The following is a 17,631-nucleotide window of genomic DNA, read 5'->3' on the forward strand; positions in this document are numbered from 1 at the left end:
AGCTAAAATTTATTTGTGATATTAATACCTTCAGAACCATTTTATTGTCTCAGGAAGCTAAATATTAACAAATTCAAGCCTTAAAAATTTTGACTGGATAAGGAAGATCGAAAAACTAGGAATGCCCCGAATGCTCGAGATCGAAAACTACAAAATTATTCAAAACCATTAGAAAAAATGAATTGCAACAAAAAATTGCAAAAAAATTGTGTACTTATAAGCTTGAATACGCTTCCATTACCCCGAAAAAATTGCAGAAACATTATTAAACCCTGGAGGAGTTTCCCTTGTTCCTGGGGCTGGAAAAACTCACGTAAACATGAAAGAACTAGCAAAAGTTATTATCAATTTGCGTGTTTGTTTTCAGTATCAGAACACATAGCTTACAAAATTGCCATAAACAGTAATTATGCCTAAAAAAACCCTTATCAACTTTAAAGACGTCCTTTCAGGTCTGATTTAAAAAAAACTCAAAAATGACAAAAAAAAAAAGGTGAAATATTCTAAAATTCTGGGCTCAAAAACCCCTGACAAAGACAATTTAACCTTAAAATAAGGACCTGCCAGCAGCTGCTCCACTCTCAGCACTTGAAGGACTAATAAAACCAGCTGAGGGCCTTTAATGAAACTTGGTGCCCGCGGAGCTTTAATTGTATACCTTGTTTTGAAAACTCAAGATCATTGAAAATGTGTAAAAACATCTTACACAAAAACAACAGGACAAGGCATAAACATACCATCCGAATAATTGAAGGACAAGCTTACAACTATTTTGTCTGACAAGCAGAACAACTGAACAATGCCAGCCAAAGAGACTAGCAGTCTGTATATTTTAGTTTCTCAACTGCTGAGACTGCTGGTCTTTTTGGCTGGCATTGTCCAGTTGTTCTTTTGTCAGATAAAAAAACTAAACAATAATCATAGCTAAAAATTATCCATTAAAATGCACCTATTAACCTAAGCCAAGCCTTGAAATGGGTTTATTGGTCAAAAAAAATAAAAAGAAATATGACAAAAACTCAAATAAAATTGAAAATTGCAAAAATTGAAAGAAGTTTCTTAATTTCGAAACATTAAATCAGTTTTGAGTCTTTTAAATCTGACCGAAAACCCTTCTCCAAGAACTTAATAACATTTATTGGCCCGTGGAGATAAAAAAACTCAGAAAATGACAAAAGATTGCAAAAAGAAAACAATTTAAAATTTAATGCCATGTTGCGAAAATTTGTGATATTAATTTCTTCAGAGCCATTTTATTGTCACCAGAGGCCACCCTGTACCCCAAATTCAAGCCTCAAAAAATTAATATGCATTCTATCAAACCCCTGAGGAGGTCACCTGTCCGCTGAGGCCGAAAAAACTGAACAAAAGAAACAACTAAAAATTTCGAAAATTGCGCATTTCACCAAAAAAAAATTTAAAAAAGTTTGCCAAAAAAAAGTTTTAAAACATTTCATTTCTACTAGAAATGCAGCATCCTATTATCAAACTCTAGAAGAAATTCTTTGCCCCATGGGCTTGAAAAACTCAAAAAAGAACCAAGGTTTTTTAAAGAAATTTTGAAAAAAAATCAAGTCTTATGAAAACATTGGTAAAAGTTGTCTATTTAACGCTTAAGACCATTGCATTGGCACTACAATCTGTGCAGTAAACTACTATTGACCACTTCAACTACTTAAACTATTGCAATGCACCTGAAGCTCGAAAAGAGATTTTCAGAAATTTGAAACAAAATTGCAAGTTTTATTGAAAACTGCTAAAATTAGTGATATTAAAATGTTGAAAAAAGAATAACCCAGTAACACACTATCAACTCTGCAGTAACCTAAATTTGCAGTACCAATACATATGGCTAACAAAATCGTCAGAAAAAGTAATTACATCTTGAAAAAGACCTTTAACTTTGACAAACGTCAATTCAAAAGTGATCAAACAAAAAACCTCAAAAAATGGCAAAAGAAGAAAAATTATAATTTTGGGCTCGAGACCTCCTAAAAATGACCTTTTAACTTCTAATTAAGGCTTTCCCAGCAGCAGCACTTGAGCGACTACTTAGGCCGGATTTAGGCCTCTAATAAAACTTAATGCCAATAGGCCTTACCTTTTTATCCCGTTTTGAATGATCAAAGTCATGAAATGTGTAAAACATCTTTATAACGGCGGGACAGATCCTGAGATACAATCCAAAGAATTGAATGAAAAATTAGAAGTACTGCATCGGACCAGCAAATCAATTAACACTCGCAGACAAAAAGGCAAGCAGTCCAAAAAATTGGAGAAAAAAAAACATTCAAAAGAAACTAAACAAAAATATAATGAATGCAATAATTCTCGAAACTTTTACCTTGAAAATCAAAATTCGTCTCCTTAAAACTACCCGTTATTTCACGTGCAAACCTTAAAAGTGAATTCCGTTGATTTTATTCACATTTTTTGGAATTTTGACAGAAAAATTTCGCCAATTTTGCTAAAATTTGTTGAATTTTTTAAAGAAAGTCTTGTTGATTTTGTTATAAAGGACACAAAATAAATTCGGCTATTTCTGTTTAATTTTTTTGTCAAAAAATCTGGCTAAATATTTCAAAATCAAGACTTTTTCATCAAAAACAGCACGAAATAAGTTTCTTCAGTCCACATTGATTAAATTTGCAGGAAGTGCACACCCAAACACAACTAAAACAATCTTTGTAGATTCCATAGGGGGCAATTTCTACTTCAACTAGCGTTGAGAGCGCTCTGTAATTAAAACTTTGCCGTTTTTTGCTAACTTTACTCGTTGATTATCAAAAACGCAGCATTTATTTTTGATTTTTTAACTAACAAAATATCTATATCAATGACATTCGAAAAGTTAGGTGTTCTGAATGGACAAACAGCATTAGCAGGGCTAGTTTTGGACCAACCTTGGACTGTTACAATCCAAAAATAGTTTGGATTGTAATCCGTCGGTCTTTTTTATTAAAAAAATTTATCTTTTTTTTGTTAATTAAATAACAGAACATTTCAAATCAAAGCTTACTATTGATAAGTCCAATTGGCTTCCAAATTAGCTCCGAATTATCGTATCTAATTTGTTACTTGAAAGCTTATGGTCGTTTTGACTTTTAAAAGTATTTTATTTTTAAATAAAAAATGGCTTATTGAACTTCGCCTCCAATTTTTTCTTACTTTGTCAATTTGTAAAACATTGGTAAAAATTGTCTATTTAACGCTTAAGACCATTGCATTGGCACTACAAACTGTGCAGTAAACTACTATTAACCACTTCAACTAATTAAACTATTGCAATGCACCTGAAGCTCGAAAAGATTTTCAGAAATTTGAAACAAAATTGCAAGTTTTATTGAAAACTGCTAAAATTAGTGATATTAAAATGTTGAAAAAAGAGTAACCCAGTAACATACTATCAACTCTGCAGTAACCTAAACTTGCAGTACCAATACATATGGCTCACAAAATCGTCAGAAAAAGTAATTACATCTTGAAAAAGACCTTTAACTTTGACAAACGTCAATTCAAAAGTGATCAAACAAAAAACCTCAAAAAATGGCAAAAGAACAAAAATTATAATTTTGGGCTCGAGAACTCCTAAAAATGACCTTTTAACTTCTAATCAAGGTTTTCCGAGCAGCAGCACTTGAGGGACTACTTAGGCCGGATTTAGGCCTCTAATAAAACTTAATGCCCAGTGGGCCTTACCTTTTTATCCCGTTTTGAATGATCAAAGTCATGAAATGTGTAAAAACATCTTTAAAACGGCGCGACAGATCTTGAGATACAATCCAAAGAATTGAATGAAAAATTAGAAGTACTGCATCGGACCAGCATATCAATTAACACTCGCAGACAAAAAGGCAAGCAGTCCAAAAAATTGGAGAAAAAAAACATTCAAAAGAAACTAAACAAAAATATAATGAATGCAATAATTCTCGAAACTTTTACCTTGAAGTTCAAAATTCGTCTCCTTGAAACTACCCGTTATTTCACGTGCAAACCTTAAAAGTGAATTCCGTTGATTTTATTCACATTTTTTGGAATTTTGACAGAAAAATTTCGCCCAATTTGCTAAAATTTGTTAGAATTTTTTTAAGAGTCTTGTTGATTTTGTTTTAAATGACAGAAAATAAATGCGGCTATTTCTGTTAAACTTCTTTGTCAAAAAATCTGGCTAAATATTTCAAAATCCAGACTTTTTTTATCAAAAACAGCACGAAATAAGTTTCTTCAGTCCACTTTGATTAAATTTGCAGGAAGTGCACACCCAAACACTACTAAAACAATCTTTGTAGATTCCATAGGGGGCAATTTGTACTTCAACTACCGTTGAGAGCGCTCTGTAATTAAAACTTTGCCGTTTTTTGCTAACTTTACTCGTTGATTATCAAAAACGCAGCATTTATTTTTGATTTTTTAACTAACAAAATATCTATATCAATGACATTCGAAAAGTTAGGTGTTCTGAATGGACAAACTGCATTAGCAGGGCTAGTTTTGGGCCAATCTTAGACTGTTACAATCCAAAAATAGTTTGGATTGTAATCAGTCGGTCTTTTTTATAAAAAAAATTTTATCTTTTTTTTGTTAATTAAATAACAGAACATTTCAAATCAAAGCTTACTATTGATAAGTCCAATTGGCTTCCAAATTAGCTCCGAATTATTGTATCTAATTTATTACTTGAAAGCTTATGGTCGTTTTGACTTTTAAAAGTATTTTATTTTTAAATAAAAAATGGCTTATTGAACTTTGCCTCCAATTTTTTCTTACTTTGTCAATTTGTAAAACATTGGTAAAAGTTGTCTATTTAACGCTTAAGACCATTGCATTGGCACTACGAACTGTGCAGTAAACTACTATTGACCAATTCAACTACTTAAACTATTGCAATGCACCTGAAGCTCGAAAAGAGATTTTCAGAAATTTGAAACAAAATTGCAAGTTTTATTGAAAACCGCTAAAATTAGTGATATTAAAATGTTGAAAAAAGAATAACCCAGTAACATACTATCAACTGCAGTAACCTAAATTTGCAGTACCAATACATATGGCTCACAAAATCGTCAGAAAAAGTAATTACATCTTGAAAAAGACCTTTAACTTTGACAAACGTCAATTCAAAAGTGATCAAACAAAAAACCTCAAAAAATGGCAAAAGAAGAAAAATTATAATTTTGGGCTCGAGACCTCCTAAAAATGACCTTTTAACTTCTAATTAAGGCTTTCCGAGCAGCAGCACTTGAGGGACTACTTAGGCCGGATTTAGGCCTCTAATAAAACTTAATGCCCAGTGGGCCTTACCTTTTTATCCCGTTTTGAATGATCAAAGTCATGAAATGTGTAATAACCTCTTTATAACGGCGGGACAGATCCTGAGATACAATCCAAAGAATTGAATGAAAAATTAGAAGTACTGCATCGGACCAGCAAATCAATTAACACTCGCAGACAAAAAGGCAAGCAGTCCAAAAAATTGGAGAAACAAAAAACATTCAAAAGAAACTAAACAAAAATATAATGAATGCAATAATTCTCGAAACTTTTACCTTGAAGTTCAAAATTCGTCTCCTTAAAACTACCCGTTATGTCACGTGCAAACCTTAAAAGTGAATTCCGTTGATTTTATTCACATTTTTTTGGAATTTTGACAGAAAAATTTCACCAATTTTTTTAAGAAAGTCTCGTTGATTTTGTTATAAAGGACACAAAATAAATTCGGCTATTTCTGTTTAATTTTTTGTCAAAAAATCTGGCTAAATATTTCAAAATCAAGACTTTTTCATCAAAAACAGCATGAAATAAGTTTCTTCAGTCCACTTTGATTAAATTTGCAGGAAGTGCACACCCAAACACAACTAAAACAATCTTTGTAGATTCCATAGGGGGCAATTTCTACTTCAACTACCGTTGAGAGCGCTCTGTAATTAAAACTTTGCCGTTTTTTGCTAACTTTACTCGTTGATTATCAAAAACGCAGCATTTATTTTTGATTTTTTAACTAACAAAATATCTATATCAATGACATTCGAAAAGTTGGGTGTTCTGAATGGACAAACAGCATTAGCAGGGCTAGTTTTGGACCACTCTTGGACTGTTACAATCCAAAAATAGTTTGGATTGTAATCAGTCGGTCTTTTTTTAAAAAAAAAATTTATCTTTTTTTTGTTAATTAAATAACAGAACATTTCAAATCAAAGCTTACTATTGATAAGTCCAATTGGCTTCCAAATTAGCTCCGAATTATTGTATCTAATTTATTACTTGAAAGCTTATGGTCGTTTTGACTTTTAAAAGTATTTTATTTTTAAATAAAAAATGGCTTATTGAACTTTGCCTCCAATTTTTTCTTACTTTGTCAATTTGTAAAACATTGATAAAAGTTGTCTATTTAACGCTTAAGACCATTGCATTGGCACTACGAACTGTGCAGTAAACTACTATTGACCATTTCAACTACTTAAACTATTGCAATGCACCTGAAGCTCGAAAAGAGATTTTCAGAAATTTGAAACAAAATTGCAAGTTTTATTGAAAACTGCTAAAATTAGTGATATTAAAATGTTGAAAAAAGAATAACTCAGTAACATACTATCAACTCTGCAGTAACCTAAATTTGCAGTACCAATACATACGGCTCACAAAATCGTCAGAAAAAGTAATTACATCTTGAAAAAGACCTTTAACTTTGACAAACGTCAATTCAAAAGTGATCAAACAAAAAACCTCAAAAAATGGCAAAAGAACAAAAATTGTAACTTTGGGCTCGAGAACTCCTAAAAATGACCTTTTAACTTCTAATCAAGGTTTTCCGAGCAGCAGCACTTGAGGGACTACTTAGGCCGGATTTAGGCCTCTAATAAAACTTAATGCCCAGTGGGCCTTACCTTTTTATCCCGTTTTGAATGATCAAAGTCATGAAATGTGTAAAAACATCTTTAAAACAGCGGGACAGATCTTGAGATACAATCCAAAGAATTGAATGAAAAATTAGAAGTACTGCATCGGACCAGCATATCAATTAACACTCGCAGACAAAAAGGCAAGCAGTCCAAAAAATTGGAGAAAAAACATTCAAAAGAAACTAAACAAAAATATAATGAATGCAATAATTCTCGAAACTTTTACCTCGAAGTTCAAAATTCGTCTCCTTAAAACTACCCGTTATTTCACGTGCAAACCTTAAAAGTGAATTCCGTTGATTTTATTCACATTTTTTTGGAAATTTGACAGAAAAATTTCACCAATTTTGCTAAAATTTGTTGAATTTTTTTAAGAAAGTCTTGTTGATTTTGTTTTAAAGGACAGAAAATAAATTCGGCTATTTCTGTTTAATTTTTTTGTCAAAAAATCTGGCTAAATATTTGAAAATCCAGACTTTTTCATCAAAAACAGCACGAAATAAGTTTCTTCAGTCCGCTTTGATTAAATTTGCAGGAAGTGCACACCCAAACACAACTAAAACAATCTTTGTAGATTCCATAGGGGGCAATTTCTACTTCAACTACCGTTGAGAGCGCTCTGTAATTAAAACTTTGCCGTTTTTTGCTAACTTTACTCGTTGATTATCAAAAACGCAGCATTTATTTTTGATTTTTTAACTAACAAAATATCTATATCAATGACATTCGAAAAGTTAGGTGTTCTGAATGGACAAACAGCATTAGCAGGGCTAGTTTTGGACCAATCTTGGACTGTTACAATCCAAAAATAGTTTGGATTGTAATCAGTCGGTCTTTTTTATAAAAAAAATTTTATCTTTTTTTTGTTAATTAAATAACAGAACATTTCAAATCAAAGCTTACTATTGATTAGTCCAATTGGCTTCCAAATTAGCTCCGAATTATTGCATCTAATTTGTTACTTGAAAGCTTATGGTCGTTTTGACTTTTAAAAGTATTTTATTTTTAAATAAAAAATGGCTTATTGAACTTTGCCTCCAATTTTTTCTTACTTTGTCAATTTGTAAAACATTGGTAAAAGTTGTCTATTTAACGCTTAAGACCATTGCATTGGCACTACAAACTGTGCAGTAAACAACTATTGACCAATTCAACTACTTAAACTATTGCAATGCACCTGAAGCTCGAAAAGAGATTTTCAGAAATTTGAAACAAAATTGCAAGTTTTATTGAAAACCGCTAAAATTAGTGATATTAAAATGTTGAAAAAAGAATAACCCAGTAACATACTATCAACTCTGCAGTAACCTAAATTTGCAGTACCAATACATATGGCTCACAAAATCGTCAGAAAAAAGAATTACATCTTGAAAAAGACCTTTAACTTTGACAAACGTCAATTCAAAAGTGATCAAACAAGAAACCTCAAAAAATGGCAAAAGAATAAAAATTATAATTTTGGGCTCGAAACCTCCTAAAAATGACCTTTTAGCTTCTAATTAAGGCTTTCCGAGCAGCAGCACTTGAGGGACTACTTAGGCCGGATTTAGGCCTCTAATAAAACTTAATGCCCAGTGGGCCTTACCTTTTTATCCCGTTTTGAATGATCAAAGTCATGAAATGTGTAAAAACATCTTTATAACGGCGGGACAGTTCCTGAGATACAATCCAAAGAATTGAATGAAAAATTAGAAGTACTGCATCGGACCAGCAAATCAATTAACACTCGCAGACAAAAAGGCAAGCAGTCCAAAAATTTGGAGAAAAAAAAAACATTCAAAAGAAACTAAACAAAAATATAATGAATGCAATAATTCTCGAAACTTTTACCTTGAAGTTCAAAATTCGTCTCCTTAAAACTACCCGTTATTTCACGTGCAAACCTTAAAAGTGAATTCCGTTGATTTTAATCACATTTTTTGGAATTTTGACAGAAAAATTTCGCCAATTTTGCTAAAATTTGTTGAATTTTTTTAAGAAAGTCTTGTTGATTTTGTTTAAAAGGACAGAAAATAAATTCGGCTATTTCTGTTTAATTTTTTGTCAAAAAATCAGGCTAAATATTTCAAAATCCAGACTTTTTCATCAAAAAAACAGCACGAAATAAGTTTCTTCAGTCCACTTTGATTAAATTTGCAGGAAGTGCGCACCCAAACACTACTAAAACAATCTTTGTAGATTCCATAGGGGGCAATTTCTACTTCAACTACCGTTGAGAGCGCTCTGTAATTAAAACTTTGCCGTTTTTTGCTAACTTTACTCATTGATTATCAAAAACGCAGCATTTATTTTTGATTTTTTAACTAACAAAATATCTATATCAATGACATTCGAAAAGTTGGGTGTTCTGAATGGACAAACAGCATTAGCAGGGCTAGTTTTGGACCAATCTTGGACTGTTACAATCCAAAAATAGTTTGGATTGTAATCAGTCGGTCTTTTTTTAAAAAAAAAATTTATCTTTTTTTTGTTAATTAAATAACAGAACATTTCAAATCAAAGCTTACTATTGATAAGTCCAATTGGCTTCCAAATTAGCTCCGAATTATTGTATCTAATTTATTACTTGAAAGCTTATGGTCGTTTTGACTTTTAAAAGTATTTTATTTTTAAATAAAAAATGGCTTATTGAACTTTGCCTCCAATTTTTTCTTACTTTGTCAATTTGTAAAACATTGGTAAAAGTTGTCTATTTAACGCTTAAGACCATTGCATTGGCACTACGAACTGTGCAGTAAACTACTATTGACCACTTCAACTACTTAAACTATTGCAATGCACCTGAAGCTCGAAAAGAGATTTTCAGAAATTTGAAACAAAATTGCAAGTTTTATTGAAAACTGCTAAAATTAGTGATATTAAAATGTTGAAAAAAGAATAACCCAGTAACATACTATCAACTCTGCAGTAACCTAAATTTGCAGTACCAATACATATGGCTCACAAAATCGTCAGAAAAAGTAATTACATCTTGAAAAAGACCTTTAACTTTGACAAACGTCAATTCAAAAGTGATCAAACAAAAAACCTCAAAAAATGGCAAAAGAACAAAAATTGTAATTTTGGGCTCGAGAACTCATAAAAATGACCTTTTAACTTCTAATCAAGGTTTTCCGAGCAGCAGCACTTGAGGGACTACTTATGCCGGATTTAGGCCTCTAATAAAACTTAATGCCCAGTGGGCCTTACCTTTTTATCCCGTTTTGAATGATCAAAGTCATGAAATGTGTAAAAACATCTTTAAAACGGCGGGACAGATCTTGAGATACAATCCAAAGAATTGAATGAAAAATTAGAAGTACTGCATCGGACCAGCATATCAATTAACACTCGCAGACAAAAAGGCAAGCAGTCCAAAAAACATTCAAAAGAAACTAAACAAAAATATAATGAATGCAATAATTCTCGAAACTTTTACCTTGTAGTTCAAAATTCGTCTCCTTAAAACTACCCGTTATTTCACGTGCAAACCTTAAAAGTGAATTCCGTTGATTTTATTCACATTTTTTTGGAATTTTGACAGAAAAATTTCACCAATTTTGCTAAAATTTGTTGAATTTTTTTAAGAAAGTCTTGTTGATTTTGTTTTAAAGGACAGAAAATAAATTCGGCTATTTCTGTTTAATTTTTTTGTCAAAAAATCTGGCTAAATATTTGAAAATCCAGACTTTTTCATCAAAAACAGCACGAAATAAGTTTCTTCAGTCCACTTTGATTAAATTTGCAGGAAAAGCACACCCAAACACTTCTAAAACAATCTTTGTAGATTCCATAGGGGGCAATTTCTACTTCAACTACCTTTGAGAGCGCTCTGTAATTAAAACTTTGCCGTTTTTTGCTAACTTTACTCGTTGATTATCAAAAACGCAGCATTTATTTTTGATTTTTTAACTAACAAAATATCTATATCAATGACATTCGAAAAGTTAGGTGTTCTGAACGGACAAACAGCATTAGCAGGGCTAGTTTTGGACCAATCTTGGACTGTTACAATCCAAAAATAGTTTGGATTGTAATCAGTCGGTCTTTTTTATAAAAAAAATTTTATCTTTTTTTTGTTAATTAAATAACAGAACATTTCAAATCAAAGCTTACTATTGATTAGTCCAACTGGCTTCCAAATTAGCTCCGAATTATTGCATCTAATTTGTTACTTGAAAGCTTATGGTCGTTTTGACTTTTAAAAGTGTTTTATTTTTAAATAAAAAATGGCTTATTGAACTTTGCCTCCAATTTTTTCTTACTTTGTCAATTTGTAAAACATTGGTAAAAGTTGTCTATTTAAAGCTTAAGACCATTGCATTGGCACTACAAACTGTGCAGTAAACTACTATTGACCAATTCAACTACTTAAACTATTGCAATGCACCTGAAGCTCGAAAAGAGATTTTCAGAAATTTGAAACAAAATTGCAAGTTTTATTGAAAACTGCTAAAATTAGTGATATTAAAATGTTGAAAAAAGAGTAACCCAGTAACATACTATCAACTCTGCAGTAATCTAAACTTGCAGTACCAATACATATGGCTCACAAAATCGTCAGAAAAAGTAATTACATCTTGAAAAAGACCTTTAACTTTGACAAACGTCAATTCAAAAGTGATCAAACAAAAAACCTCAAAAAATGGCAAAAGAAGAAAAATTATAATTTTGGGCTCGAGACCTCCTAAAAATGACCTTTTAACTTCTAATTAAGGCTTTCCGAGCAGCAGCACTTGAGGGACTACTTAGGCCGGATTTAGGCCTCTAATAAATCTTAATGCCCAGTGGGCCTTACCTTTTTATCCCGTTTTGAATGATCAAAGTCATGAAATGTGTAAAAACATCTTTATAACGGCGGGACAGATCCTGAGATACAATCCAAAGAATTGAATGAAAAATTAGAAGTACTGCATCGGACCAGCAAATCAATTAACACTCGCAGACAAAAAGGCAAGCAGTCCAAAAAATTGGAGAAAAAAAACATTCAAAAGAAACTAAACAAAAATATAATGAATGCAATAATTCTCGAAACTTTTACCTTGAAGTTCAAAATTCGTCTCCTTAAAACTACCCGTTATTTCACGTGCAAACCTTAAAAATGAATTCCGTTGATTTTATTCACATTTTTTGGAATTTTGACAGAAAAATTTCGCCAATTTTGCTAAAATTTGTTGAATTTTTTTAAGAAAGTCTTGTTGATTTTGTTTTAAAGGACAGAAAATAAATTCGGCTATTTCTGTTTAATTTTTTGTCAAAAAATCAGGCTAAATATTTCAAAATCCAGACTTTTTCATCAAAAACAGCACGAAATAAGTTTCTTCAGTCCACTTTGATTAAATTTGCAGGAAGTGCGCACCCAAACACTACTAAAACAATCTTTGTAGATTCCATAGGGGCAATTTCTACTTCAACTACTGTTACAATCCAAAAATAGTTTGGATTGTAATCAGTCGGTCTTTTTTATAAAAAAAATTTTATCTTTTTTTTGTTAATTAAATAACAGAACATTTCAAATCAAAGCTTACTATTGATAAGTCCAATCTTCCAAATTAGCTCCGAATTATTGTATCTAATTTGTTACTTGAAAGCTTATGGTCGTTTTGACTTTTAAAAGTATTTTATTTTTAAATAAAAAATGGCTTATTGAACTTTGCCTCCAATTTTTTCTTACTTTGTCAATTTGTAAAACATTGGTAAAAGTTGTCTATTTAAAGCTTAAGACCATTGCATTGGCACTACAAACTGTGCAGTAAACTACTATTGACCAATTCAACTACTTAAACTATTGCAATGCACCTGAAGCTCGAAAAGAGATTTTCAGAAATTTGAAACAAAATTGCAAGTTTTATTGAAAACTGCTAAAATTAGTGATATTAAAATGTTGAAAAAAGAGTAACCCAGTAACATACTATCAACTCTGCAGTAACCTAAACTTGCAGTACCAATACATATGGCTCACAAAATCGTCAGAAAAAGTAATTACATCTTTAAAAAGACCTTTAACTTTGACAAACGTCAATGCAAAAGTGATCAAACAAAAAACCTCAAAAAATGGCAAAAGAAGAAAAATTATAATTTTGGGCTCGAGACCTCCTAAAAATGACCTTTTAACTTCTAATTAAGGCTTTCCGAGCAGCAGCACTTGAGGGACTACTTAGGCTGGATTTAGGCCTCTAATAAAACTTAATGCCCAGTGGGCCTTACCTTTTTATCCCGTTTTGAATGATCAAAGTCATGAAATGTGTAAAAACATCTTTATAACGGCGGGACAGATCCTGAGATACAATCCAAAGAATTGAATGAAAAATTAGAAGTACTGCATCGGACCAGCAAATCAATTAACACTCGCAGACAAAAAGGCAAGCAGTCCAAAAAATTGGAGAAAAAAAAAAACATTCAAAAGAAACTAAACAAAAATATAATGAATGCAATAATTCTCGAAACTTTTACCTTGAAGTTCAAAATTCGTCTCCTTAAAACTACCCGTTATTTCACGTGCAAACCTTAAAAGTGAATTCCGTTGATTTTGTTCACATTTTTTGGAATTTTGACAGAAAAATTTCGCCCAATTTGCTAAAATTTGTTAGAATTTTTTTAAGAGTCTTGTTGATTTTGTTTTAAATGACAGAAAATAAATGCGGCTATTTCTGTTAAACTTCTTTGTCAAAAAATCTGGCTAAATATTTCAAAATCCAGACTTTTTTTTATCAAAAACAGCACGAAATAAGTTTCTTCAGTCCACTTTGATTAAATTTGCAGGAAGTGCACACCCAAACACTACTAAAACAATCTTTGTAGATTCCATAGGGGGCAATTTGTACTTCAACTACCGTTGAGAGCGCTCTGTAATTAAAACTTTGCCGTTTTTTGCTAACTTTACTCGTTGATTATCAAAAACGCAGCATTTATTTTTGATTTTTTAACTAACAAAATATCTATATCAATGACATTCGAAAAGTTAGGTGTTCTGAATGGACAAACAGCATTAGCAGGGCTAGTTTTGGACCAATCTTGGACTGTTACAATCCAAAAATAGTTTGGATTGTAATCCGTCGGTCTTTTTTATTAAAAAAATTTATCTTTTTTTTGTTAATTAAATAACAGAACATTTCAAATCAAAGCTTACTATTGATAAGTCCAATTGGCTTCCAAATTAGCTCCGAATTATCGTATCTAATTTGTTACTTGAAAGCTTATGGTCGTTTTGACTTTTAAAAGTATTTTATTTTTAAATAAAAAATGGCTTATTGAACTTCGCCTCCAATTTTTTCTTACTTTGTCAATTTGTAAAACATTGGTAAAAATTGTCTATTTAACGCTTAAGACCATTGCATTGGCACTACAAACTGTGCAGTAAACTACTATTGACCACTTCAACTAATTAAACTATTGCAATGCACCTGAAGCTCGAAAAGATTTTCAGAAATTTGAAACAAAATTGCAAGTTTTATTGAAAACTGCTAAAATTAGTGATATTAAAATGTTGAAAAAAGAGTAACCCAGTAACATACTATCAACTCTGCAGTAACCTAAACTTGCAGTACCAATACATATGGCTCACAAAATCGTCAGAAAAAGTAATTACATCTTGAAAAAGACCTTTAACTTTGACAAACGTCAATTCAAAAGTGATCAAACAAAAAACCTCAAAAAATGGCAAAAGAACAAAAATTATAATTTTGGGCTCGAGAACTCCTAAAAATGACCTTTTAACTTCTAATCAAGGTTTTCCGAGCAGCAGCACTTGAGGGACTACTTAGGCTGGATTTAGGCCTCTAATAAAACTTAATGCCCAGTGGGCCTTACCTTTTTATCCCGTTTTGAATGATCAAAGTCATGAAATGTGTAAAAACATCTTTATAACGGCGGGACAGATCCTGAGATACAATCCAAAGAATTGAATGAAAAATTAGAAGTACTGCATCGGACCAGCAAATCAATTAACACTCGCAGACAAAAAGGCAAGCAGTCCAAAAAATTGGAGAAAAAAAAAACATTCAAAAGAAACTAAACAAAAATATAATGAATGCAATAATTCTCGAAACTTTTACCTTGAAGTTCAAAATTCGTCTCCTTAAAACTACCCGTTATTTCACGTGCAAACCTTAAAAATGAATTCCGTTGATTTTATTCACATTTTTTGGAATTTTGACAGAAAAATTTCGCCCAATTTGCTAAAATTTGTTAGAATTTTTTTAAGAGTCTTGTTGATTTTGTTTTAAATGACAGAAAATAAATGCGGCTATTTCTGTTTAACTTCTTTGTCAAAAAATCTGGCAAAATATTTCAAAATCCAGACTTTTTATCAAAAACAGCACGAAATAAGTTTCTTCAGTCCACTTTGATTAAATTTGCAGGAAGTGCACACCCAAATACTACTAAAACAATCTTTGTAGATTCCATAGGGGGCAATTTGTACATCAACTACCGTTGAGAGCGCTCTGTAATTAAAACTTTGCCGTTTTTTGCTAACTTTACTCGTTGATTATCAAAAACGCAGCATTTATTTTTGATTTTTTAACTAACAAAATATCTATATCAATGACATTCGAAAAGTTAGGTGTTATGAATGGACAAACAACATTAGCAGGGCTAGTTTTGGACCAATCTTGGACTGTTACAATCCAAAAATAGTTTGGATTGTAATCCGTCGGTCTTTTTTATAAAAAAAAATTTATCTTTTTTTTGTTAATTAAATAACAGAACAATTCAAATCAAAGCTTACTATTGATAAGTCCAATTGGCTTCCAAATTAGCTCCGAATTATTGTATCTAATTTGTTACTTGAAAGCTTATGGTCGTTTTGACTTTTAAAAGTATTTTATTTTTAAATAAAAAATGGCTTATTGAACTTCGCCTCCAATTTTTTCTTACTTTGTCAATTTGTAGCTTAGTGTCAGCAATGAAAGAATACTTCTTCTTTCTACTGAATTCAAAATAAATCTTTATTGGGGTATTATGCCTTAATTCATGGTTTTCTGGCTTGGATAGTACTAGATTCCACATTTTTTTAAATTTTAGCTTTTTGCCCATTTTTCATGTCTTCTATTTTTGTCGCATTATCACGTTATTGACAGTTCATATATCACATTATTGGCGTTCAAAATAAGGCACAATTGATAATATTAAAATCCTTAAAGATTTAGATTACAGTTTTAACGGCTTCGACACTACTTTCTCGAAGAATTTATTTGAACTTTTTTATCTTGTTTTTAACTGTCGTTTTTACTTTGTCTTTTTAGTTGTATGAAACATCCTCTACAAGGACCCCGTCTCATTGGCCTCCATGATAGAATAGATGAGACGACATTCTGATAATAGTAGATAGCTGATGGCTTTCATGACTTTGAAAACAATTGTTTTCCAAAATTAAAAAAAACATTAATTTCGCAATTTGGATCCTTTTATTGTCTGTTTGTTACCTAGTCTCGTTAATTACAGGCCAAATATGACCTTATTGTTAACCAAAAATATGTCAAAAACTTTATGTTTTTAAAGAATTCGTTATGCCTTTACTGGCTTCGACACAGGTTTTTCACAAAAAAAATAATTTAATTTTTGATTTCTGTCATATTTGCCGTTCTTTTTATAGACGTAAGACATATTCTGGATATTTGTTTTCAGATTGCTAAAATTTGGTGATATTAAAATGTTGAAAACCATTCCATTGCTAAAATAGGTCTTTGAGCAACCTATTATCAAATCCCAGAGGTTCCCTGGCCTCTGGTGCTGGCAAAACTCAAATATTGACCAATGTCAAAACCGTTGAAAAAATTTGCAAAATTTATCATAAACAAACTGCTAAGATTCGTGATGTCAAAATGTTTGAAAATCATTCAATTACCGCTATATACTATACAGAAACCTACTATCAAACTCTTTAGGAGGTTTCGTGGCACCTGCAGCTGGAAAAAACTGAAATGACAAAAATTGTCAAAAAACTTGTATAAATTAGTATAAAATTGCGTGTTTATGTTTGGAGTACCAAAACATATAGCTCACAAAATGGTTATTAAAACATATGTCTTGCAAAAGACCTTTATCCACTTTATAAAAACCTCAAATTAAGACTGGTCCAAAAAACTCGAAAAAAGACGAAAATCGGGAGAAATTGCAACATTTTGGGCTCAAAAAATCCTGAAAATGTCTTTTAACCTTGAATTACTTCCCAGTAGCTTTACCACTCTAAGCATTTGGAGGACTACTAAACGCGGCTAAGGGCCTCTTACATCTTACAAAAAAGACAGAGCACTAATACAATAGCACCAATACAATCCAATTCTTGGACTGGAGAAAACCTGTAGAATACCAATACTCCTCTTCGAGTCGTAAAAAGACACACACGTTTACAATAATTGCTTCTCATTCGAGAGCAATAAAACAAATTCGATACTCGTTTTTTAGTTAAAATACAGTACCAATACAATCCAAATTACGGAACAATTCATTCAACGGATCTATTCAGCCCCCCAACCCAGTGTTTCAGTGTTTTTTCCATGTCCCCTTACAAAATATGTGTTGTTTTATAGCACGTTTATATATAAAATATGGCACGCACATGGCGGCGTATATCCTATCCAACCTACATTAATGCAGCCTCAACATACAATCTAATTTCTTTGGATTACATCAAAAATGAAAAAAGAATACTATATTTCTAACCTGCACCAGCGAGATGGTTGCAATTCAAATACAGCAGAGGAGTGAGATTGTAGGTGGCCGAGTAGGAGCTCTCATTAGAATGTTCTAGAAT

General features: G+C 31.5%; 1 protein-coding gene across 1 annotated transcript in view; it reads right to left on the reverse strand.

Moving 5' to 3' along the window:
* LOC142349174 (uncharacterized) overlaps window positions 1-17,631 on the reverse strand; it is a 46,891-nt gene that overhangs the window by 12,323 nt on the left and 16,937 nt on the right. Inside the window, exon 2 of the mRNA XM_075400588.1 lies at window positions 17,541-17,631. Coding sequence (XP_075256703.1) covers window positions 17,541-17,631 — 91 coding nt within the window. The remainder of the gene's footprint in view (window positions 1-17,540) is intronic.

The sequence above is a fragment of the Convolutriloba macropyga genome, chromosome 11, assembly GCF_964194025.1.
Source record: "Convolutriloba macropyga chromosome 11, txConMacr16.3, whole genome shotgun sequence".
NCBI classification, from domain to species: Eukaryota; Metazoa; Xenacoelomorpha; order Acoela; family Convolutidae; genus Convolutriloba; species Convolutriloba macropyga.